Source organism: Crocodylus siamensis, chromosome 3, assembly GCF_052110815.1.
Source record: "Crocodylus siamensis isolate JL-2025a chromosome 3, ASM5211081v1, whole genome shotgun sequence".
NCBI classification, from domain to species: Eukaryota; Metazoa; Chordata; order Crocodylia; family Crocodylidae; genus Crocodylus; species Crocodylus siamensis.
Window position 1 is genome coordinate 170,101,755 of NC_143397.1, and position 26,554 is coordinate 170,128,308.

The following is a 26,554-nucleotide window of genomic DNA, read 5'->3' on the forward strand; positions in this document are numbered from 1 at the left end:
TAAGTGCTTCGAAGAACTTATTTAACTGTATTGGAACTTAGTCAGGTTGATGATGATAAATGGCCTGAAGGCTTTCACTCTTTGAAGAAAAAGCAGGTGTTGCAGTTAGCCCAAAAGAACAGTAACTCTCCAGAAATCAATCCTGGAGGATGAAACTGTCCCAAAAATCATGAACTAGTTAAAGTAGCAGCTCAAAAGATGCTCACAGTCTCCTGGCTGAGAGATTTCCAGTCAATTAGTAGTTCCGTCAGTCTTTTTTTTTTATTTCAGTGTTCAAATAAGATTAATAGATTCTAGCATCTGTGACATTGGTAAATGTCCTTGACAAATGAATGCTGGACAAAAGAGCTCAAGCTATGAAGGAGTACCGCTTCTTTGTGGAGGTCAAATTACTGTGGACCCTTTCTCATTCTGCATCAGATCCTTTCAAGAACTAAAATAAACGTGCTCCTTGAATCTTGAAGGGGCCTTCAGCCATGTCCCTTGGGCATTTTGTAGGAACTGTGTGTATTGCAGAACTCAAGGCTGTCTTTTGTATTCTATTAATTGCCTCCACTGAAAATATAAAAGCTGTGTATGGCTCAATAGGCAGCATTCTACCAGAAGGCATGCTGTTGCTTTTTCTGTCTCTTGCATATATGCGCAAGATCTTGAGGCATATTTAGAGTGAAGCTAAAACTGAAATAGGAAATGTCAGTCCTCTCTGTAGTTTTTTTTAATATCCTTCATCCCACACACACAGGTCAACAAATTAAAAAGGTGAGTTTCTGGGTTGGTGAGTGGCGAGCTTTACAGATTTCATTACGAAATGCAAGAGTCATCTTTCAGTAGGGCCAGACTATTTTCCCGATTTCATGTAATATTTCACGGCAGCTGGCTGTGCAGAGTCCAAAAATGTTCTGTGTGAGAAATATAGAAAGAGTGAAAGCAAAACAAAAAGTATTTTTAAGATGCATGTTTATAAGATTATAGGTCGGCATATACAGGCAAAAGTGTTTTAAACATGTAAACTTGTCTGTTCAAATGTCTTCTATGCCTTCCGGCTCTTAAGGGAATATAGTCTTTTCTCATGGAAATCGTGAGATAAATTCTGCCATCCTTGTGTCAAACTTCTTCACTTCTTTAATCAGTGGGAGTATGTATGGTAGCTAAAATGAGTAAAGATGGCAGAAGCTACCTGTGAATGCAGTTCATATTGCCACAGAGCCTGTGGATCAGAAAACACAGCTTTCTTAAAGATACGGTAGTGGTAGAATGAGGTTGTAATTCTAATGGTCCAGGAATTATGCAAGACAAGATTTTTGGGGGGTGATATCTTTTGTTGAATCAGCTGTATAGTTGAGATAAAGTTCAATGCTTTGCATTCGAAAGGTGTCTAACTTTATCCCAACTACAGTTGGTCTAATAAAAGATATCACTCAAAATAAATCCTTGCCTCTTGCATTTCTTTACATTAAGTATTCTGAAACATTCCTTCGCAAAAAAAAGTATGATTATTGCACGTGCATTTGTTGCGTGTAGACTTCAGACCTTTATTTGTAAAAAAAAAATAAAAATAAAAAATTGCTCGGCATGTGTAGCAGTTACTTTGTGCTGAGCAAGATGTAAAATCAGAATCCATAACAAATCCCAAATTTCATTTTCCTGAAGGACATCACTATGCTAAAATGCAAGAGTTTTATTTGAAGTCATCTTCCTCTGAGGAACAATCTTCATGCTCTTGCAGTGTCCTGTATTGAAGTCTTTTTCATGCAGTGCTAGCCTTTAAGTACTATCTTGTTCTTTGGTGTATATCCCACCTTAAAGTTTAGAAAAAGCAGTTTTTATATTGCAGGAGAATTTTTGAAGTTCACTTTGGCCTCTTCATCCAAATTAACTATGCCCAGGGTCTTTCTGTTCATCTTAAAATACAGCCAGAGTTTGACTGTAAACTTAAAAGATGATTTGCTGGTAAAAGTAAAAGAAATCAGGGAACTCGCTTTATGTCTAGCTAGCATAAAACTTTTGTGATTTCTGTTGTAATGCTGCTATAGCTAATTTAGTCTATAATTTCCAAAATACCTCTGTGCTTAAGGTGATATTGCTTGTTTCTTATTGCATTTACCAACCTCTTATGAAATAATTGCAATGATAATAGACCTGCTGGTAAATATTTAATTAGTCACAGCTGTAATCATAGCTAGCATTGATGTTTCTAGAATATTGTGTGAGTTTTTCATAGGAGAAAGTAATGTATGCACCTTACTTAACAAGAAATAGGGCATGCACATGTAATAACTGCATCATTATTAAATGATACCAATATAGGTTGTTACAACACAGCTGTCGTGTCTGTTCTGTGGCAACACAAAGTATAAAAACTGCTCCAACTTTAATCCTGCTTCATTCATTGTCCCAGTTAGGGTGATTTAGCTAACTTGTATTGCTACAGGCTCATGCTGACCCGTCGTTTAGAGCAGTGGTCTCCAAAGTCTTTTGATCTTGCACCCCTTTCAGTAAAACATTTTTGAGCATGCACCCCCAATATATGTATATTTATTTATTTATAAATTATATACATGTACTACTCAGTGTAACACTGTACAAAGTTTGGAGACCACTGTACTACTGTACCTCCATGTTGTGGAACTCCCTCTCTTCCCTCAGGATACCTCGCGTACCGTACGTGACACGTGATCGTCTGACATATAGACCTTGAGGGCACCAGTGTCAATCCGTATATTAAATATTAATAAAGCTTAATTTCTTTCTCTTTTTTAGATAAAAAATAAATATAAATAGAAGTTCTAATATTTTCTTTCCGTACCCCAGTCGATCATCTTGTGCACCCCCTGGGGTGCGTGCACCCCACTTTGGAGACCACTGGTTTAGCGTATAAAGGTTGCACACTCCTGAGCAAAAGTTCCTCCCATCTTGTAAAATGGATAAAACATTTACTCTTAATTGCAGCTGTATTTTGAAAATGTAGTTGAACATTGAGATCTGTTTAAGGAAGGCAGTAAAGTAAAGTTTGAACCACAGCTTTGTTCCTTTTTATGTCAAATGAATGACAGCTATTGCACAAGTACCATAAGTACACTTTGACATCCATTCCATTTTGAACTCTACTTTTTGCTGCTTGTGTTTTCACTTACGGTAGTAGAGAAATGTAGTAGTAAAAGTACTGGGCCTAGACACAGCTAGTTTAAATTAGAAACAAACTCAAAACTTTTTCACTTCAACACCCAGGGTTTTTTGGGTTTTTTACCTAGATAAGCCTTACATCTTTTTGCATAAATTTAAATAATAAGTAAACTGTACATGCTGAATCATCCACAGATAATACAGTTGAAATGTGTAGATCAGATAACATTATACAGAATATTTGGAATGGGAGAGAAGAGATTAATTCCTTCTGTTGCTTATTTTATCAGGATTCAGAAGGAGTGGAAATCATGCTTGGGGTTTGTGCAAGTGGCCTATTAATATATCGTGACAGACTTAGAATAAATAGATTTGCCTGGCCAAAAGTTCTGAAAATTTCGTACAAGAGGAACAACTTTTACATCAAAATCCGACCAGGAGAGGTAAGATCTAATGTACTAATAAAGGTAACCTTCTCAAAATGTCTTGCAGCTTCATCAGTTTGTTTTTGGTTTGAGAGCTTGTTGAATTATTCTTCACTTACACCTTTTAACCTGGACAGTTTGGCCATTTTCCAGTAAGGTATTTAACTAAACTACATACTTGTTGGTATTCTGGTAGCATCAGTAGGGCAACATGAAGGATACATTTGACATTTATTTATATGTATTAGTGACTGTAAGGAATATAGTCATAAAGTGTGAGTATAGTTTATTGGGTACCTACCATTGTAGTTGGTCAGAGACCAAATCTGGATCTATTTGCTTTTCCTAATAAGAGACACGGGCTAAACTCTCAGCTTTGCAGATACTCTATATGACTAGATTGGTGGAATGGAAACCCATCTATTAGTGATATTTGTTATTTAAGCATATTAATCCTTTCATCTGAAGTTCCTAAATGTAATAGGAACTGTTGTACAAAGAGTGCTCTCTGGTGCCTTAAGAGATTGCATGGCTTGTATATAATCACACACAGACGCACACACTCTCCTTTTCCCCAAAATTGGATGTCTGTATGAAGTGGAGAAGGAAGCATGTCTGGAGCTGCCATGCAACTGCCAAGATGAAGGGGAGGAGTCCTATGTTAACCTTCTTGCATCTATTGTCTGAGCACCTGAAGCAACAAGTGAGCTTCTGGTAGTGTCTTGATGAGGCTTGTAATGTGAAAACAACACTTTGTTTACAGAGACTTATATAAAGAACTACTTACAGTAAAGAACTAACAGTCCTGCAAGAGAAGTAGCAAAGGTCTGAGGCCTAACCCAGTATGACATCCCAGGAAACAGTCTGGGTGAGGCAGCAGGAACTTCTTGGTGTGGTAAGAAGTGCCTGCTGCCTCACCCACACCGTGTCCTGGCATGCCATAGTTCTTGGTTACACTGTTTCCAGGAAGACTAACTCCAGTGATTCTCAACCGGGTTGATGTGGCATCATCAGGTCCTGCCATATCCTTTGAAGGGTACCGCAAGATGTGAGGAGATAAACAGATAAGCTAAGCAGATAAGCTTGGGTCAGGCTTATCCCTGCCTGGACATCCCCCACCTTTACTACCGAGCCCATGTGTAAGGCGGAAAGCACTATAATGTATACATTAATTTTTGAAATTGAGTGCCCCTCTATTCACGTAAGTTAAGGAATAGTGCCTTGAATCCAGTGAAGAGTGCCCTTAGTCCAAAAAGGTTGAGAACCCACTGACTTCCTCTGTCACACAGTTGGACATGGATTTGAAAAAATCTGTTTCCCCCTACATCCTGCTTTCCAAAAACAAAGTGTGTGTTATATTTGGGGGGCATGTTATATGCAGGATAATATGGTACATAAGCTCATTATGTATTCTAGCACATGCTCCATGTATGGGTGGAGAGAAACAGCAGGTCTATTGTGCAGTAAGTTAAATTTTCATTGTAGTAAAAATGGAGCAAACACGTGACCGCTTTAAATCAGTGTAAGTGACTTCAGTACAAGGTAAACCGACTCAGGGAAGTGAGGTATAACTATGCACTGGTATACTGGTCATGTGTCTGCTTCCCTAGGCAGTGTCATCTGGAGGTAGTCATTGCTCTGTGTAAACCCCTTTGCCACCCCTGCTGCATGGTGACATGTGCTGTTATAGGACAAGCAGCAAGCTTTGAAAGCCTGTTCATGTGTATACGCCTTGTTATAAAGTAAATGTATGGTAGATTAAAATTCATAGTAAATTAATCATTGTCATGTGTCTGCATTCTAGATCTGTCTCATAATTTGATTCAAATATTGTTATCAGAGAAATAGTATGACAAATGTTTACAAAAGACCAAATATCCTAGGAAGAACTTAGTGCTGTCAACAGGAAAAGGAAGTGTCGCATTTCAACTGCAAGGGCAGTAGCCACGCCAGTCCTTGAAAACAAGTCTGGGGGGACACCAGATTTCCAACTGGGGATCCTCCAGTGGCCGATCGCTGAGCCAGCAGCAAGACTGGTGAAACTGGAAGTGCGCTTCTGCCAGCACTTCCAGGGGGTGCATGGCCAATCTCAGGCAGCACATGTGCACCTGTGTGCACCCGCTATGCATCACCAATGCTTGAAAAAGTACATAATTTCCAATCTCATTTCAGCCATTTGGTATAGACACAAAAATTTGTATACTTCAACATTAGGAACTTTAATCAATCTTGAGGTTCCTACATTAGGTGGACATTCACTGAAGGTAGCACAACAGGAGATAAAGCAGGTAGCAGAAAACAGCAACAGATTGGACAGGGAAAGGGGATTGGAGTGGTACTTAAGGAGGGTGCACAGCTTAATTTGTCACACCTGCCAAAAATGTTGGCTGCCCACTGCTCTAAAAGCTTCTCTCTTAACTGGCTTTACCAGACAAAAATCAGGAAAAATATACTATGTACGTATGAAGTGTTATACAGATGTGCATTTAAGCACACCCTAATAATGAAGTTTTATACTTATTAAAAATGAATATGTAATTATTTAATATGTAGGCTAAATATATAAATACACAGTTAAAATAAGTATACAGACTTTCTTTCTTTTTTGTGTGCCTAGTTTGAGCAGTTTGAAAGCACTATTGGGTTTAAGTTGCCAAATCATCGTGCTGCAAAACGTTTATGGAAAGTGTGTGTGGAACATCATACATTTTTCAGGTATGTGGTTTTTTTGGGGGGGTGTTTGTTTTGTTTTTTAATACATGTAAAATAAAGGATGATAGGAAAAAAGTAGTGTCCACCTTCCCTGCACTCCTCTCAACCCCCCCCCCTTTTTTTTTAACAAGGACAAACAGCTTCAGATTCCATTATTTTTGATCTCTGGTCTATTACAATAAAATGGAAAGGTTGCTGTTTACAAAGTATCTGTGATTTACCAATTTTATTCATGCTCTTTCAAATAGCTACTGAATTTTTAAGCATATCACATGATCCAGATCCTTCACTTCAATTGAACCACAGTACTGTCAACTACTTTCTAACAGCTGCAGTTAAAGGATTTGGCTTTTAATATCAGCTCCTGCTTGTAAAGCCGTACAACTTTTTGAAAAATCCTTTCACATGTATGTGTAAACCTAAAGAAGATACGATTTTGATTTTAATTAAATACAAAAGCACAATATTTAATCAGTGCTATGTTCCTGGGGTTGTTTTATTTTAGTGTGTCTATAATTTTCATCATTTAATGTACCAGGAGAATCTGAGGTTGGCAGGTGTGAGTGGCAGCTGGGTTTTTGGCATCTGTGAAGGAAGGAAGGTTGGAATTGCAGGATAAGTATACTACCTGGATGGTTTTTGAGATAATCAGCAATTAATTGGCAGTATTTATTTATGTCAACAAAGGAAGGTAGTGTGTTCAAAATCACCTAAAGACAACCAGTTCTGATTGGCAATCAGTAATTAGCTGTTGCCTGCCTTCCTTGGGTACTTCTGTGACGTACATAATTAAGATAAATGAATCATTTCACATTTCTTCTCAGCTTCTGCTTCAGGCTCTCTTCAGACTTAGGCAGAAATTCCTTCATCGTTTACATTTCATTTATATTTGGAAAGTCTGCAGTTGCATGCAAATATTGTTTGGTTGGTTGGTTGGTGTTTTTTAATGAACAGTTGGATTCTGGAAATTATTCTATGGCAAGGGAGGAATATTCTGTAGCAAATTCTGCCAGTCAAGGAATTCCAGCACCTAGCATGTGGGGCCTTCTCTACGTTGAGAATGAGGCTCAAATCCAGGGGCCACTCACCCATAACTGGGTTTCAGGCAGCATAGCTGACATTTTCTGAAACCATGGCAACTCTATTTTGATGACTGGAGAAAGTTGATGCTGGAAAATGTATCTCTTGATACTAAAACAAGAACGTATTAATTGGTTAAGTTCATTTTTTTTCCATGTAAGGCCTTAGAATAAACTGCTTTTCCATTTCCTAATGACTAAGTAATTTTGCTATGTAATATTGACAGCATGATCTGTGTTTCCCTTTTAACCAGTTTTACAAAATACAGATTTTGGGTGTGAACAGAAGCAACATTTTGGAATGTTTCAAACACCTTTGAACTGCTTTAAAACACCAGCTGTACAAACATGCATGTCCTTTGAAATGTTCCAGAGGTGGCTGAAATGCTTCAAAACAGAATCCCTTGAAATAAGGTACTATTTTGAAGCATTTCACTCCTTGGTAGGTTCCTACAAGGACTGAGAACCCATATGTCCTCCAGAATAGTTATGCTTCCCTCTCATCCCTGTTCCCCATTCCACAAGGGAGGGAGGACAGGACCAATACCCTGACTGATGGTCTGGCAGACCACAGTCTGGCAGATTGTCCAGCTATCAGGTCACCCTGGGTCCTGGCCATGCTGGCACTGAGGGTACTGCTGGGTTCCAGGGCACTGCTATGACCCTACATGACTACCAGAGACACCCATGCTCCTCTGTTTCTGCCTTGCCAGACATCTGCTGACTCCTAGGCCCCCCTCTATCATCAGTGCCAGGCTGTCCAGTCCCAGTCCCCTCTACCTCTCTGTTCTGGAGAGAGGGGAAGAAAAGAGTTTTTGGGGAATGTGGTGCTGGAGAGTCAGAATCCCAGCAAGAGGGAGACAGGGAGCCCCTTCTTACAACCACAGGCTCCCACTGCCTTCCCTACTACCCCTGCTTCCAAATCTCTGCTGACCTCTTTGCTCTGACACTCAAAACATCCTTGACTCTCCCATTTTCACCCCCAAGAAGCCAGGAGCAGATCTGCTAGTCAGCAGAGCCTCCTGTACAGTCGCCTGATTGGAGAGACGCATCTACATGCAACTGCAGTAGTTTTGAAGTGCTCCTGCCAGGAGGCACCACGGGAGCTGTATATGCATCTTATGGCTAAACCAATACATTTTTGGAACGTTTCCAAGCCTGTTATGCTTGGAAAAGTTTCAGAAGTTACTTCTCTCTGCACCCTTAAAGACATGACATGAAACATTCTACCTTTTTCTCCCCCCAAAAATTCTTTGTATGTGAAATGTTTGCGCCATTCTGTGTTTTAGGCTCTTGTTACCAGAGGCACCTCCAAAGAAATTCCTTACATTGGGTTCCAAATTCCGCTACAGTGGAAGAACACAAGCCCAGACAAGAAGAGCCAGTGCATTAATAGATCGACCTGCACCCTATTTTGAACGTTCTTCTAGTAAACGTTACACTATGTCTCGCAGCTTAGATGGGGGTAAGGTCCTTTTAATTGTGTTCCTTGGACTTGCTCACAAATTCTAATTGAAATGAGTGTTAGCAGAAAATAGATATAAACCTTTTGTAATCTCATATCCCTTGAGCTTCTTCTGAATGAGACCTGTAAGTATATGCATGTTAACTCTTTATTGTAAGTAGATACCCTTTCTGCTGCTTTTAATAAGCTTGCGCAATCTGGGAAGAGAACTAATTTTTTTATACATATTAATAGTCAGATTTTTAAAGCTGTGATTTTTAAAGCCCTAGAACTCCTGCTCAAGTGAAGCTGACCAAGTAAAGTATTCACTGCTCCTGACTCACGTAGGAGCACAAGTCTCGCTCATTTTCAAAGGGACTTGTCCTTCCCTGTCACCAAAACACTTCTGAAAATACCATCCATAATCTCTTGTCTGCAGTCAGTTCTGGACTAGGAAGTTAATGGAAGCTTATCAACTTCCACTTTTACCCGTGTGTGCTGGCTGCTTTGGGTAGTACTACCTAGTACTGCTGTCCACTTATGTATTAGGAACACAAAGTGCACACAGTGGAAACAAGACTCAGAAATTTTACCCATATTAAGTTTGGCTTCTTACTGCCAATGTCAGTTGTGGGAATCTGAGCAGTCCCTACAGCAATCTGTGTAATCCAGCTCCTCTCTTCTTGCCTCCTGGTACAAAGCCAGGCCTTATCACCCATCATAGAGCTTAGGCTGATTGGTGTTCTAGCTGGGTGCTGGATTTTAGGCCATCAAAGGAAAAGAGATGTAGCAAAGCCCTCTTTTGTAATCAGCCTTTTTCCAGGAAGAAAAGGGAAAGAACCAGGTTCCTAGTTTTAAAGACTACAAAAGACCTTCCTCAGTAATTAAGTCCTTTTTTGGGCTGCTCAGAAAGGTTCACATTGATTTTTTTGTTTGTTTGTTTGTTTTGTTTTGGTGTGTATGGTTTGGTTTGGTTTTGGTTGGGGGGGCAGGGGGGGTTATTTCTGTTTGTATGTTTCTGCTTTGTATAGCAAACCAGGCTCCTTTTCTCCAAGGTTTAAATGAATAAGTGGTGGTGTTCTATGAAAGTTTAAATATTTTTAAAAACTGAATGCTGACAAATAGGCCCTTGGCAGATGTTCAGTTAAAGGCACCATGGTGTCTGAACCACCATCCCAACAATCGCATCTGCCATGTCACACATACATAGCAGGAGGCATGATAGTGGGATCCCAACGGTGCCATATTGCCGGTGTGGAGCGGAGATGGGGAAGTCTGGGATCATGATCCTGGGATCCCTCTGCAGCAGCAGGTTGGGTGCCTGGTGTCCCCAATCAAGCTCCAGACTTTAGAAGCCCACGTGGGCCAGGGACTCCATGAGGTCCAAGGACTGGGAGATCTGATCAGCTTATCAGGGCTTCCAGTCACAGGAGCCCCAATCAGCTGACCAGACTCCCAGCCCCAGGAGCACATCTGAGCCCAAGAGGCTAGCCAGACATTTGCTTAGTGGTGTGATGGGAACCAGTCACAAGGTTATTAAACTTTTTTGTGCAATAACTAGCTTGTTCCTTATTTTATTGCACCCTTAATTTAATGAACTGGTTAATCATATCTTAAGTGTAAGGATGGCCAGGGCCATAGGTATCACAAATGCTGCAGGATTAATATACAATGAATATTTCTGAGGTTAGGAGGAGGAGAAAAATCTAAACAAACCAATAACAATCTATCTCCCTCTCCAAAATTGATACTTTTGCTGCTTATCATGCATAAATTTTAAACCTTTTAATATGCTTCATACTTGTTACCAAGCAACTGGTGACCCACCTGCTGTGCATGCATCTCAAAGCATATGTTATCCTTCTGCTTTACTTCTATGTTAATTGTTTGTAATCTTTAAGCTGGGCCTCCTTCCCTCACCCCCAAAAAGTTCATCTAAGAGACAAGAAATATGAGTGCCTTTCCAGTGATATTTTGGGAGCTGCAAGAGTTAGAGATATGTTAATTTGCTTAAAAATAATAGAGGAGAACAAAAGATTCTTCAGTATTCTTTCAGATTTGCTTGCTTATGCTGTAGTAATGCATAAGTGATTCTCCATTATATGTGATCGCTTTATAGCTGATATCTAATAAACTGTTAACCGTGTGAGAAACTTTATACAGGTGAATAATCCCACCTGTTTGGGAACTACTTGCGGTAATGCAGCTATTCACGAGCTGGACATGGGGATATATTTGTAGTATATTGGTTAATCTGTTTTTTACATTGGATTAATTAACATGTCTCGTGATATTTATTGACCATTTAAGACCCAAAGTACTAATAGGAAAGCCATGCAACCATGCCCATGCCCTGATTGGTATAGTTTTATAAATAGTCCCATTGTTCTGAACACACTCTTTTTCTAACTTATTATTTTTTTTAAATAGTGAACATACTTGACTAGAAGGTTTTTAAAAGGTGCAGGGGAGCTGTTTCTTGAATCTCGGATGTTAAGCATGTGTTACATTAAATACATTACAATTGTCATTTCCTGTAATGCAACACAGCTATCTATAAAGCATTTGCTTTGCATTAAGTTATTGTGGCAGATTTAAAAACTTCCCTTCCTCTTATACTCATGGCTGAAGTTATTAATGTTTTTTCCTTCTGTTCCCTGCCTAATAATATTATAAGCATTTTAACAGCTTGCTAATGGGATAATAATGCATAAATACACACATTATGAATGTAGTGTGCATAGAAATAATGTGTGCATCAGTGTTTATGCATACACAACCCATATCTTTAGTTTTGAGTAAATATGCAGCAAATTTTATTTAAGTGTGTGTGTATGTACACACACGTTTCTGGATTCTTGAAACATGGCATTCTTAGGTTTTCAGCAGTTTTATTAACCCAGCTTCTCATTTTATTCAGGCCTGCAGAACAAGCTTATTTTAGTCTTTATCTCTTCAAATTATATTTGCTTTTAGCATCAGTGAATGAAAACCATGAAATGTACATGAAGGATTCTATGTCTGCTGCAGAGGTTGGTACTGGCCAGTACGCCACAACAAAGGGCATCTCTCAAACCAACTTGATAACCACTGTGACTCCAGAGAAAAAGGCAGAAGAAGAGAAAGATGAGGATGAGGGCAAAAAGAAAAGAGAAGAAGTCACTCCTGTCTCAGCAGCACGCCATGACACAAAGGTATGGTTTACAGGATTTCTGTTAAACTGACTGATCTGTAAAGCATTTGAAGAAGCACAGTCATTATTATAGAGGTAGAAAGAGCCACATTCAATAAAAATAAGAATAAGCAGACTACATGTGAAATGTTTTGGTAGCAAATATTTTTATGGTGCTCTGTATCCTCTTTGCATATGAGTGTGTATGTGTGTGTGTACAATGCTTTTAAAATTAATTCCTACCTTTGCTGCTTGGATCTGGAAGCTATTCACATTTAACAATCAATGTGATGTATTTTATACCACTTCCTAGAGCTATTCAGGGGAGTGTCTAAAAGAAGTAACACATTTTACTCTTCTGCTCTCTCTTATTCTTTCCTTTCTCTCTTCCTTTTGTTTAACTTGTTTTGGTTGAGCAACATTTTTTTTTGTATAGGTCAGGCTTTTAAAGGATCACTTGGCTTTGCCCTATTTCCTTTGTGGTCATATTCCCCTTACCTAGCACCAAGTGAGCATTTATTCTACTAACTTCTGGTTGCTACTGTGTTATAAAATGCTTTATTCTGACTAAGTAAGGTTTTTCCTTCCCTCTTACAAAATTTTGCATTTGAAGGTCTGTTTTTCCTGCCAATTCTCTGTTCCTCAGGCATGTGGTATAAAGGTGTCCCTTACCACATCCTCTCTTCCTGCCATAATAAATAAATCTGGAATTAAATTTGCTTCATTTCTGAAAAAAAGTAAATTAGACCGAAAAAGAGCAGGTATTGAATTTGAACAATTAGTACTGAAGAAAGTGCAGGAGGAATCAGAAAGATGCAGCTAAATAAATCCTCCTTCTCTTCTACATCACTAATTACTGTTTGAAGTATTTGTATCTAGAACAAAATGCAAAGGGATGTTTCTTGAACTTAAGCATTACACACTCTAGTGTGTGCTTTCACAAGGGATGGAGCCAGCTTCATATTTTTACACCCACCAAAAAAGGATTATGAATGCAAAGCTGAGAGCTTGAGCTTTTGGCTACATGTGAGCTATTGGCCTGCCCTGAGCCAAGGAATGAGTCCTTAAGCAAATACCTACAATTAATTTACAGGTGCAAAAATTCAGGAACAAAATGTGTAGGTACAAATTTGATTCTAAAAGAGATCATCCATGTGAATATATGGTATTAGTTCTAGATTTTTATTTTTTTTTAAAGAGAAAACTACTTCAAGCCTTTTTTCTAGGTTTTTAAATGAAAATTAGATGGACAGGAAAAAGAAAGAAAATACCCGAGATTAGCAAATGCTGTCCTAAGGGGCTTGTTAGCTTAGGTCAGTAGAGAGGCTCAGCTGCACTTCAAAGGAGGCATATGGCTAGAAAATGCAGAAGACAGTTTAAAAAGGACATTTTGACAGTACTTAAACTCTCCCAGAGTATATAGTCTTTTTAAAAATACAAATATTGTGTTTAAATTGTCATTTAACAGGTCTGAAGTTCTAAAAAGGGTATTAACGACATGCAGTCTTGTTTGCGTTGATGCCAACAGGAGCTTTGTTTCTAGTTTTAATGAGGTCAGGATCAGGCTGAAGAAACTACTGGACAATTCCTGTTTAAAAGAAATCTCTCTTTTTTTTTTTTGTTTATACTCCTTCATTTCTTCCAGGAAGAGATTCTGCCATGAGATTGAGCATTGCAGTTTTAACTATTGGTATTAACAAGAGTCTAAATGTTAAAGCCTCAGGCTTGTAAAATAAATAAATACAAATGTTATAAAATAGTAGAGAAGGGAAGAATTTACAGAAATTCACAATACAAAAGGAGTGTTTTATATATCTCTCAATTAAGTAGAACGCCAACTTTAAATCTCTTTGGCACCACAAGACGGGTTTGGCCTTGCATAGTATTTTAATATGAAAGTACAGGCAGATATTTACACTAGGAACTGATTTTGTATAGGAACATCTTTCTGTTTAAAAACATACACTTTTTTTTTACTAATTCTGGGATTCTAAATTTTATAATATGGGTCTGCTTGTTTTCAAAAGAAATATAGAATGTTGTATATTAAATATATTACTGAAATCAATAAGGCTTTTTGCTTAGAAAATAGGTAAAAGGAGCATCATAGGAAACTCAGGAACTATAAATATTTGGTTTAAGACCTTGGTCCTGTTAATAATGGGGTTTGTAATAACTGTGCTCAAAAACTCTGTCTCTAAGGCCCTCATCCTTTCATAGTTTAAGACGGATGCTTGTTTCTGCCTGCAGCCAGTTTCAGTATCAGGGGCTGCAACCGTGAAAGCATTTGAAATGTAGAAAAGCAGGCTAAGGAGGCAAGTGAGTAATGGAGTGCTTCAAGTAGTCGCATTCAGACTATGGAACCAGTTCTGTCAGTTCATAACTGGGCTTGTTGAATTTTACAGTATTTACTATAGATCAACACTGTGATCAAACTGCTAACATTGTTTAGAATACTAATAAACTACAAGAGACCATGTTGGGGCCCCTCTATTTATACCACGATTGAGTTGATTGTGCTATGAATGACAGGGGTGCACCCAATTTAAAGTACCATAACATGGAAAAGCCTCCATACAAATGTTCCTCATATAATGTAGAACAGTTTTTTGGCTTGTTTGTCTGTTGCCTTAAGTTGAACATGTGGCATATCCATACATCAGGCCTATCTGGGGCAGATGACCGAGTCAGCTGATTGCCAGCCATGGCCCTGGGTCACACAGGGCTGCAGGCACCTGGCTTTTAACTTGCCCATGCCAAAGGAGGCCTGGGTCATAATCCTGGGATCCCTCTGTACTGGCAAAAAGAAATGTTGTGATTAGGATCTGACCCTCATGCCTTCTGCCATGCGTGTGCGCCATAGAAGGAGGCATGATTTTTGGAATGAGAGATCAGGTCCCACGCTTTCTTGAAATGAACATGTCAGGGCCCCTAGTTCCACAAAGAGCTAGTATGTGTACTCTTGTGCTGGCCTGCACCTGTTTCCTAATTTGTTTAATGGCTTCCTAATAGTATTGCAACTTAATATGAATCAAGAATGAATGAAGCAGAAGCTGATAGTTGACATTCATAGTAAATTACAGTGGACTTTCTATCAAAAATATCTGGTGTATATTTTGCCCCTTTAAAAAAAGGGTAAAATTCACCCTTCCGGAACAAAGCTAGAGAAATCTGGCATTGTATGAAATTCAGCTGGAACCAACCAGGCTGCAGTGGTTATCTCCCTAGTTAGAACCCCAAAGCATGGGTAGAATACTAACTAATAGGGGTGTGCAAAGTGGGCCCTGTTTGATTTGAATTTGGATTTGGCCCGAATCAGGGACAGTGATTCGATTTGTTGATTCAGATCACTGTCCCTGATTCGATTCAGCCGAATCTGAACGTTCAGTGCTGACTCAGAGAATCAGCGATTCGGACATAGGCACAGCTTTAAAAGTTTTTTCTATGTACCCCGAGGTACAGGCACAACTCATGATCACTACGATACTAAGGCGCATGGAGCATCCCACAGGAGTGTGGGGGGGCCCTCAACATGCTTGGTGGTGACCCCGGAAGTGAAACGGAAGTGCCTCTGGTCCACTTCCAGGTCTGCTGGGAAAAGTGCTGGGGACCGCCCCCCCCCCACATCTCCCCAGCTCAGCAATCAGCCACAGGGGGACCCCAGGTGCCCCCCCAGACCCAGAAGGCACCAGTCATTGGGGGGGGGGGGAGAGGGGGGTGCACACAGACCCGAAAGTGGACATGAAGTGCTTCTGGTCCACTTCTAGGTCTGCTGCCAAGCGTGCTGGGGAGCCCCCTGCACCTCTGTGGAACCCTCTGTGCACCCCAGCCTCACAGCATTCACGAGCCCCTGCTACCTAGAGGTATGTAAAAAGACAAACATTTAAAGCTGTCACTATGTCTGTATCTCTCCAAATTGATTCAGAGGGTTCCAATTTTGATTTGGAGAGATTAAAGGGTCCTCTGATTTGATTCAGATTCAGAGATTCAGCCTCAGAATCAGGCTGAATTCTGCCAAATCAAATCAGAAACCAAAGCTTCGCACAGCCCTACTGGCTAATGTACCTTTGCATTGTCAGTGAGGATACTGCGGTTGTATAGCCCCCAACTTCTTTCTTTCAGCCTATTGCAAAACTTCCTGTATATCAGATCCTATTTGGGGATAGTGCACATTATCCCTTCACCCAGGAGCTCAGGAGGAATGAAAATCTTGTTGTTCTTCTTATACCCCATTCCTCTTCAAAATAGCCCAGTCATTTGGGGGTTATAGGATGACCAGAGCCACCTTAGTAGTTATAAATAGTCAGTATAAATAGTTACTAGAATTAGGCAAGGCTTCTTTCTGTACAAAGTGATGATGGATCTGCTAGCCTTAATCATAAAACAGAAAGGAGAGTAGAAATCTAAACATGTTGCTCAGTTCCTCAGATGTCAACAAAAAGTGGAGTTAGCTGAAGATCTGGCTTCCCATGTTAAACAACTTCGACTATGATTTTTTCTTCCTCAGCTTCCCATCAGTTAAAGCCAGGTAATAACTGAGCTAGGAAAATGCTTCTCAAAACCAAAGTGTTCGCTGTGATCATTTTTAGTTCTGGGACATCTTTCTGCACAGGCTGTCTAACATTATTGAAAGTCTTTGACTAAGTCATTTTGGAGGAGATTTTCAAAGGCACATATGAAAGCTGCCTGCCTGCTATTTTTGCCGAAGAATTCCCATTTAGTGCCCAGTTCTTTCCCAGGCGATTCTCTGATTAACTTGCCTAAAACTTGCAGGACATGCTTTCATAAACAAGATAGTTACTGGTATGTTTCGTTGTTTCCAAATATTTTTGTTGGTGTTGTTGTAATGTTTTGAAGTGATTATTATACAAGATGGATCCACCACATCTTAAATTGCATATGAACACAGTTCCTTCAAAGGATGTTTATTTAAATCATGTTCTGACTTAAAAAAGAGATGTTGAATGAAAAAGATGCTTTTTGTAAGCTGTAACCCTTAGTCACTAATAGCTGTGGCATGAAGTGTGGAAACTTGCATCATTAAATTCAGCTAAAAAGCTGTGTTTATAAATTCTGTTTGTAATTTTATATTGATAAACGCAGAAGAAAATTAACTAATTACAGTTTTCTTTTTGTCCTTTTGCTTTTGCACCTTGTTTGCTGCTCTTTCTCTTTCATCAGCCATCTTTGCTTGGCACTGATTCATTCCATTCCTCACCATCCTCACCATCTGCCCCCCCTGTATCTTCAACAAAGCTCCGTAAGAGATGTAAGGAGAATCCTCGAAAATCAGTAGGTTGCGAGTCACCTAAAGACAGTGTTCAAACCCCTGGTGAGTCTGACTTGGACTCTGACAAAAAAGGAAGAGTTTGCTCTGCTGAACAAGATATGAAATTTAACTATAAGCAAAAAGCTGGTAAAGGTGGAACTTTGTTTTCCTTCTCCTTGCAACTTCCAGAGTCATTTCCTTCTCTCCTGGATGATGATGGCTACCTTTCCCTCCCTAACTTCTCTGAAACCAACTTCCTGCCTGAAAGTTTGCAGCATTACCTTCCCATCCGATCACCATCCCTCGTACCTTGTTTCCTTTTCATCTTTTTCTTTCTGCTATCCGCCTCTTTCTCAGTACCATATGCCCTCACTCTCTCCTTTCCTCTGGCTATGTGCCTCTGCTACCTGGAGCCCAAGGCGGCCTCCTTGAGTGCCTCACTTGACAATGACCTGAGTGACAGTTCAGAGGAAGAGGTGTGTACCTCGGCATAGAACACACTTTTTTTTTTTGTGTTCAGTGCTTCAGTCCTAAACAGTGTTAGAATGCTGCAGTAGTCCTACTTTCAGAGCCTCATTTCTGTCTGTGCTGATATGTTACAGTTTTTTCGTGTTGGGAGTGCAGCCTGGACCCCAGGGTTAGGCACAACACTGTGTGTAAGTAAGTAAGGTAGTGTCTTGCTGTTTCAGACTGTCAGGTGAGGCATAGTGAGCTGCAAATTGTGACAAATCAACTTTAAAGTGCCATACCTAGCTTCGCATTCTTTCAGTCGGGTTTTTTCCCCCCAGTTTACACTAACAGCTGTAGAATTGTTTCCTAAATATCAAGTAGCTTAGATGCAACTTTCCAGTTAGTTGCATATCAACCAGTGAATTATGGGCATTGTAAAAAATGCTGTGGGTGTTCAGAATCCAAAGAAGAATCAGGAGTTTGCAAATGCCCTTTGGTTTCATAACAAGCCAAGCAAAAATCTCATGTTCTAATACCCCTTAAATCTGGATCTGGAGCTTTTGCCTCGGTTCTCTCTCTCCTTGTCAATACTGTTTGCATTTCCGACTCAGTACCCTGCTACCATTGAAAAATTGAGTTGGTACCAGTTTTGCAGCTGCTACTGCACCATTAATACTGTTCCAAGCTACCAATTGCATTATTAGCGCTACTAGAATTAATTCTTCATGTCGCTAGGATGAATAACTCATTGCAACATGCTGATAAAACAGGTGGACTAGCAAACAGGAGCCCATAATGCTGTTTAGAAAGTCAGTATGTGATGTAATAATACATCAGAAGCAGAAAAGGAATCTACTTAGTTATACATTTTATTCCTCTTTGCAGCAACACCTAATAACAGCAACAATCCTTTGCTAACAACATTTCCCATAGGAACATTTTCCCTACCATGTATTCAGACAGTACTCCTTATGAATACCATGTATTGCTTCTGGTACCTCCCTTACTCCTGACAGACAGAGTAAAGGCACGGAACAAGGTTTTAAAAAGTCATATGCGCAATAATGTGCCTTTGTTGCTTGCATGACTAGTGTATTTGCAGGCAGTCAAGCAATGTCATTCACAGATTACTAGAATTAATTACTGATATATGCAGAGATTGTATCTGACTTGTATATTATGCATATTCTGGGCATTTAAACATTTTTCTAAGTCTGATAAGGGTTTTTTTAAGCAACATTCAGAATCAAGATAGTCTTCCCTTTTGATGGAATGCGAAAATTAAATCTGTTTATACTGTACCAGCATTTTCTTCAGATGTTCTTGGTTCTAATACTTAAGAAATAATAAATTAAGGAAGGCATCCAGGATTTTGTTTTATTGTCTCAAAACAAGATAGCGTATTTATATGTTGCATCCCTAGAGGCACAGTGTATTGCCAACAATAAGACAGGGTTTATGTAACCCACTTGCTTATTTTTCTCTCAGTAATGAGTACCTCTTAGTATTAGGGTTAGCTTATGTCAGCACAATACATTTGTAAAATATTTATTGTGCAGCTTACTCCTTTTATGATGCTGATCACCCTGGCAGTACCTCAGTGGTAAACTACACAGACTTGTGCCTAATCCAGGGTATATTTCTTGTTCAAAATATTGCATGAAAGTTAATATGTCTTAAACTTGGGCATGTCTGCATTACATTGGCAAAACAAATCACAGCAGTTATTGTCTCAAGTCAGAGGACATGTAACTGAAACTTATGAAGATATAGCAGTCTTTATTTCCTGGCAAATCCCATAGCCAACCAATTAGCTCTAGCAGCTGCATATTGTTCAGAGCATCACCGTTCCTTTATGGTTTTAACCAGCCATCCTTATAACTCTCCACTCCCAGGAACCCTGCCTTTCTGAGCCTCTTCAGACCCCATTTCCTTGCACTGCAATAGCTTCAAATCCTTATTTGACAAAGCATCCAGTAACACTGAATTTTAGTGCCTGGCTTTTAGTGCCTGGAGATTGGCTTATTAGCAGACTTGTACATCTTGGGTATAAACTGTGTTCAGTATTTCATGTATCTTATATTCATTATTTCAGTACCTTAAGGAAGAAATAAATAACTCTACATAAAGCATACTTTTGGTTAAAGACAGTGAACCCAGTGATCTGCAAGGCATATTTAAAAGCTACAGTAAATGCCACACACTTAAGGAATTTATTCTTCAGAAACTTCTTGGGCACATTCTACCCTCAGAAGTGCATTGGCATCTCTTTCTAAAAGCTGTCTGTGCATCCAGATGCAGAATATGTCCCTTTTGTTTCACTTAGCTGCACTATTCATGCATTAGCAGCAAAGTTTTCTGACAGCCTTTTCGTTGAATGCCTCAATTCTTAATTGCTAAAAATATATTGCTAAATTGCTTAATTTAATTGCTGAAAATACCATGATGCCTAAATTTAACATCACAGCATTTTGACCCTGTATTTATTTATTTTTAAAAACAATCCATGACCTCATTGTTCCAACTGTTTTTAAGTTACAGATATAAAACAGGCAGATTGTAGTTATATTGATACAGCACAATAGCAATTTGTGTCCTATATAGTATCAATGATGTATCAAGAAAATGAATGGGTGAGTTATTAACAAAGCTTGGGTAGAATCTTTTTGTAGAAGTTTTTAATGCTTATAGGAAAATATTTTTATGAAATCTATGGATTATGATGGCACAAATCATTTACCAACAAAAAAGGACCTGCTGTCCAGTCAGCAGGTTATACTACAAAATTGTAAATATTCAGATGTATGCATTTATGAAGTAGATAAAAATGTCTGCCTATTGTTCCAGCTACCAAATGAAAAATTCACATTCTATACACTTTATTTTAAAGGAAGGGTAGAGAAAAAGGTGATGAAGGAAACAGCTAAAATCAATCTAACAACATTAAAGTTTCTATAAGCAGGAAGAAAACCAGAAATCTACAGTTAAGATTGATATACCTTATATCTTAAACTCTATTGCCTTTTCTCTATCGCTTCATATTAATGGGACTGAGGGATTTATCTATAAATTTACTATAATATAAAGTTATTCTTTTATTATGTTATGATCAGATATGGTTATTGGTCAGTGGCACTCTCACAGATGCTAGATGAAGTTGTGTTTACAAATCCAGGCCATTTTGTGGCACTGGCTCCCTGTGAAGCTTTACTGTTCTTAGAGTCATGATTTTGACCATCTGCACTCTTATTTAATCATTTGACCCTACCTCTTCCTGCAACAACATGTATACTCAATTAGATTACCTGTTTATTTATCTTGATATTCATATTGTCTTTTCAAAGCTGGTCTTGATTACGTAGGTGTTCTACTAATGAACCCTACAAATTGGGACAGATCTAGACTGTATAATGCTGTGCTTTGTTTCATCTTCACCATTTGTAACTAGTGGATGCTGCAGGGGGGTTGTTTATTAATCTTTTCCTAGTATTTCAGTATTTAATTGGAATGAAAATGTTAAAGAAAATGATGACTTCAAATTAATGATAAATTTGTACTATTAGTGACTACTAGCATCTCTACATTAGCAATAACAAATGGAGTTTGAGGCTAAAAAAGTAACACAGGCAGACTGTAGATGGCTGTGTATATGTTTGGGTTCCTTGGTAATGCAGACACCCTCATAATGTTTAAATGCAAGGAAAATAATAAAATATGTGCAAATGAGGGGCTGAAAGTCAGGTGACTTAAAGTAGCTTTTTATTTTTCAAAAAAATGTATTGTTTTTCCCTTCCAAATACAAATTGAAACACCACAGTGACCATATCAACTAGATTAAATAATAAACTAGATTTTAGTTTTTGTTTTTTGCTTTTCTTTTCCACTGTGGGGGAAAGGTTTGTTTTTGTATGTGTATGTATGTTTACAAGGTTTTGCTTTTTTAAAAAGCCACCTGGCTTTCTTAAAAGGAAATACTACTATTCAAATAACATTTTTCAGGTAATGGTTTGTTTGGCTGATAAAGTTGTTACAGTAAAGCCATATACCGTGTGCAGTATGCCTTGAGTCTTCCTCTGAGTCTGTTCTGTTTATTAACTGTAGCGTTTTTATTTTGCTGCTTTAAGATGTCTCTGGTTTAAAAAGCCATGCAGATGCATTTCACAAGGGTGTAGGCTTAGCAATTCAAGCTGTGACCTGTATTTACTGACAAGTTGGGTTTATTCTTTATTCCTGCTTACCTATTGGAACCTGGTTACTTGTGTAACAAAATAGACTGACAGTGAACAGACGGATACTGCAGCTGATGGTGAAACCACTGCCACAGAGGTTTGTACAGTCATTAGCATGTAGCGATCGAAGGATATAGTGTGTAGATTCATCTTGGTCCGATTCTTGTTCATTAGTACTTGCTCTGCACCTCTTTTACTACAGTTTAGATGCTCTTCTGTGTATGTGTGTTGAAAAGCTTTTTGATTACTTAAGTTTCAAATATCCATTCTAGATTCATTTTATTTTTCTGTCCAGTTTTGGAAATTTGGCTAAGCTTGTTTGTGTGTTGTATAGCTAGCAGGTGGAAGCAAGGTAAATGTCTTTTCCTGGGACTACAATGTTGATTAAGGTTATGTTATCCAAGTTTTGAGATGTAGCTTGCTCAGAGGAATCAAATATGTAAAACATATAATAGCTGGATATTCAAAAGCTTATACAGAGCATTTTTCTCATCTGAGAGCACATTGTATGTCTCAAGTTGGCTTAATCATACTTGAGGCTTCGCCACACCTGTTTAATGTGTAATTTTTTGAAAGACGTATGTCCTCAGAAATAAAACATGTCTTTTCAGAGTATGTTAGTAAATAACCAGGGCCTCTTCTTCAAACAAACAAGAAAAAATAATTACTTACATAATGAAGTGTGTACGCGGTATGTGCAGATTCAGCTCTAGTATAATTCTAGTGAAGTGGGTACATCTCCCTTGTAGTTAATGGAACTGATGGTACATATATCAGGACCAAAGTTGGTCTAGTATCTGATAAAGCTGCCCAGTGTAGCCATATGCACTATTGTAAGTTGCAGAGCAGTCCAGTCACTTCTAAATTAGAGTAATGTTCATGACCAACACGCTAATCCTTTCTATACAGCATGTCAGTATATTTGAGTCTTGCCCTAACTATAGTAAATTTGAATTAAGATATAAAGTAACCTGCAGATATGGAACCTGTAGTTGTTTGAATAATTGAAAGACTAAATTAAAAAAAATCAACAATTTAAGCAGGTGCACAAACAACAAAAGAACACATTATGAAACAGTGAAATTATCAAGATTGAGACAAGTCAGAAAAATAGAAGGCTTTTACTGTTTCTTATCTGTATCTTTATTAGACTTTTAATAAAAACCATAATACTGAAAGTATGCAATGCATAAATTTTTGGTAGTAATTAAGAGATTTGGGGTTTCCAATGCCTAATGTTTAGCAAATATTAGGGGTACACTGATAAAGATTTTTTGGGGCCAGTACCAATGAGCCATATTGGCCGATACAGATCCTATTTGCTGATGTGCAGCCCAGCAGCTTAGAGAGTAGCATCCAGGTGGTAAGTCTGTTTTGGGGGTGGTAGATTGAGGTCCCTGCAGTGAGGGAGGGAGTGGGGCTGGGGCAGGTGCTGCTCAGCTGGGGTGGGGCAGAGTGTGGGATGGAGGCTCATCCAAGGGTCGTGGGGTAGCGGGAATGGATGCCATCACTACTCATACCCTAGGGGAGCCATGAGGGACATGCCCCTTGGATTTGTGGGCAGGGTGAGGGCAGGCTGCCTCTGTGGGCTGGGGACAGGGGCAGCACCAAGCTCTTCCTGGGGGGGGAATTGGGAAGGGCAGGGCTGCACTCAGGCTGGTGGCAGTGTTGAAGGGAGGGGGCTACAGGGTGGGTTACAGCCACCCCAAAATCCGCTGTAGCTCCGCCCTCATAACACCACCACCGCCTGCCCCAAGTGGAGCCCTGGCCCAACCCACAGTGGCAGCCTGCCCTTGCTCTGCATACAGTTCTGAAGGACAATGCCCCCCCCCATGACACTCCCCAGGGTGCACATAGCAGCAAAATCTATCCATTCTGCCCCCCACCCCGCCAAATTAGCCGTAGCCACACAATTCTGTCCCACATGTAGTTGCTTGGGGATATAGGGGGGCAGTTAGGAAGGCCAAGGCAGAGATGGAACTGGGACTAGCTTCCCAGATTAAGGACAATAAGAAGTCTTTTTTTAAATACATAGGGGTAAAAAGAAGGTCCCGGGTAATGTGGGGCCCTTGCAGGACAACATGGGTAACTTGGTCGTCACACCAGATGGCAAAGCTAACATGTTTAACGATTTCTTTGCCTCCGTCTTCCTAAGTAGGGATCAGAACAGCCACCTCCCTGCTGGGCCCCCCTCAGGACCCGGGGGAGGCACACATGGGCCACGGGTTAGCGAGGATTTAGTTAGGGAGCTTCTGGAGGGGTTGGACGTATTCAAGTCAGCCGGCCCAGATGATCTCCACCCTAGAGTTCTAAAGGAACTGGCCGAGGTCACTGCAAGTCCCCTGGCACAACTTTACGAGCACTCGTGGTGCTCTGGTGAGGTACTGGAGGACTGGAAGAGGGCCAACGTGGTCCCCATCTTCAAAAAAGGCAAAAAGGAGGACCCGGGAAACTATAGGCCGGTTAGTCTTACCTCGATCCTAGGCAAGCTGTTCGAGAAAATTATGCTGGCACACATCCAGGAGGGGCCAGCAGGAGACTGCATGTTTAGGGGCAACCAACATGGGTTCATCAGTGGAAGGTCCTGTCAGACCAACCTGGTGGCCTTTTACAATCAGATCACCAGATCGTTAGACGCAGGGGTAGCAGTGGATATAGTCTTCCTGGACTTCCGGAAGGCTTTTGACACTGTCTCTCACCTCATTCTCATTAAGAAACTGGGAGGCTGTGGTGTAGACACCCACACAGTCAAATGGGTCGCCAACTGGCTGGAGGGCCACACCCAGAGGGTGGTAGTAGATGGGTCCTTCTCAACCTGGAAGGACGTGGGCAGTGGGGTTCCGCAGGGCTCAGTCCTTGGGCCCGCACTGTTCAACATCTTCATCAGCGATTTGGATGAGGGGGTAAAAAGCACCCTGTTCAAATTTGCTGATGACACTAAGATGTTGGGGGATGTGGGTACATTGGAAGGATGCAACAGGCTACAATCAGACCTAGACAGGTTACAAGGGTGGGCGGACGAGAATAGGATGGGTTTCAACACAGACAAGTGCAAGGTGATGCACCTGGGGAGGAACAACCGGCACCATACCTACAGGTTGGGGAACTCCCCTCTTGTCAGCACGGAGGCGGAGAGGGATCTGGGGGTCATCATTGACTCCAAGATGAACATGGGCCGGCAGTGTGGAGAGGCAGTCAGGAAGGCCAACTGCACCTTGGCATGCATCCACAGATGCATCTCGAGCAGGTCCAAGGAGGTGATCCTCCCCCTCTATGCGGCACTGGTCAGGCCGCAGCTGGAGTATTGCGTCCAGTTCTGGGCGCCACACTTCAAGAGGGATGTCGACAGCATGGAGAGGGTCCAGAGGAGGGCCACTCGTATGATCAGGGGACAGCAGGGCAGGCCCTATGAGGATAGGCTGCGGGACCTGAACCTGTTCAGCCTCCAAAAGGGAAGGCTGAGGGGGGATCGTGTGGCCTGTTATAAACTAGTCGGGGGGGGGATCAGCAGGCATTGGGGAAGTCACTGTTTCCCCGAGCACTGCCAGGAGTGACCAGGAATAACGGTCACAAGCTGGCAGGGGGTAGGTTTAGGTTAGATATCAGGAGGCGCTACTTCACAGTCAGGGCGGCTAGGGTCTGGAACCAGCTTCTACCCTGGGGGTGTTTAAGAGGAGGTTAGATGAACATCTTGCTGGGGTCATTTGACCCCAGTATTCTTTCCTGCCATGGCAGGGGGTCGGACTAGATGATCTGCTCAGGTCCCTTCCGACCCTACAAACTATGAAACATCCCACCCCAGTTGGACAGCACCTGCCCCAGCCCCATTCCCTCCTATGCACTGCAGGGGCCTCAGTCTTCCTCCCCCCCATGCCCCTTCCCTCCCTCCACCTGCTTTCCTCTCTCCTCCCCCAAACAGACTTAGCAGCCTACAGAGCAACATCCAGCTGGTGCAGCATTTATCAGCCGCATCAGCCAAAAAAAGCTGATGGCTGATAATGTCAATTTTCCTTTCATCAGTGCTGATATAATGTGGACCTATGTATTGGTGCACCTCTAGCAAAAACCACCAGTTACTTTGAAAATTAAATCCCTAACGAATGTATCATATGTGCCATTCAGGATTCCTACAGAGTGAGTATAAAAATTATAATGCCATCGTACGTGCAGGGGAGTAAAGTTAGTGAAATGCTTTTTAAGCAATTGGAGAACAGCTCTGTTTTGTAGATAGCCCTACACACTATTGCCCTCCTTCAAAGTTGATAGGAGATGGTACTGGTGTTTCAGTGTTTGTGTTCTTTAAACTCCTGGTGTTGTTTAGAGACAAAGCTCTTGTTATTATCAGTAAAGCAGAATGCAACAGTAACCATACTAGGCAAATCTAAGCGATATCTCCTAAATTGAGAGATGATCATACAAGGGTATTCATATGAAGTGAAGATTGAATAACAAATTCAAACATAGCAAATTTTAAAAATGAAGGCTCTTTTTTCGGATCTGAAAACTGTAAAAAGTTGACAAATATGTCTTCCTAATTCCTAATGTCCTCGGTGTAGAGATAATGTGATCTTAACATAGCAAGCTATACAGATCGGTTTTTTTAACCTTGCAATAATTTGAGTAGGTAAGGTTTTGTTTTCAAATCTTTCTT

At 40.3% G+C, this 26,554-nt stretch overlaps 1 protein-coding gene across 3 annotated transcripts in view; it reads left to right on the forward strand.

Annotated features, from left to right (window-relative positions):
- EPB41L3 (erythrocyte membrane protein band 4.1 like 3) overlaps positions 1-26,554 on the forward strand; it is a 139,936-nt gene that overhangs the window by 97,135 nt on the left and 16,247 nt on the right. For 2 of the 3 annotated variants that reach the window (XM_090039728.1, XM_090039729.1), the window contains exons 7-10: positions 3,414-3,566; positions 6,166-6,263; positions 8,629-8,804; positions 11,760-11,977. In XM_090039728.1, the coding sequence (XP_089895854.1) occupies positions 3,414-3,566; positions 6,166-6,263; positions 8,629-8,804; positions 11,760-11,977 (645 nt within the window). Of the gene's footprint in view, positions 1-3,413; positions 3,567-6,165; positions 6,264-8,628; positions 8,805-11,759; positions 11,978-17,136; positions 17,701-21,946; positions 22,001-26,554 lie in introns of all 3 variants that reach the window. The other variant, XM_090039730.1, reaches the window with a different exon arrangement.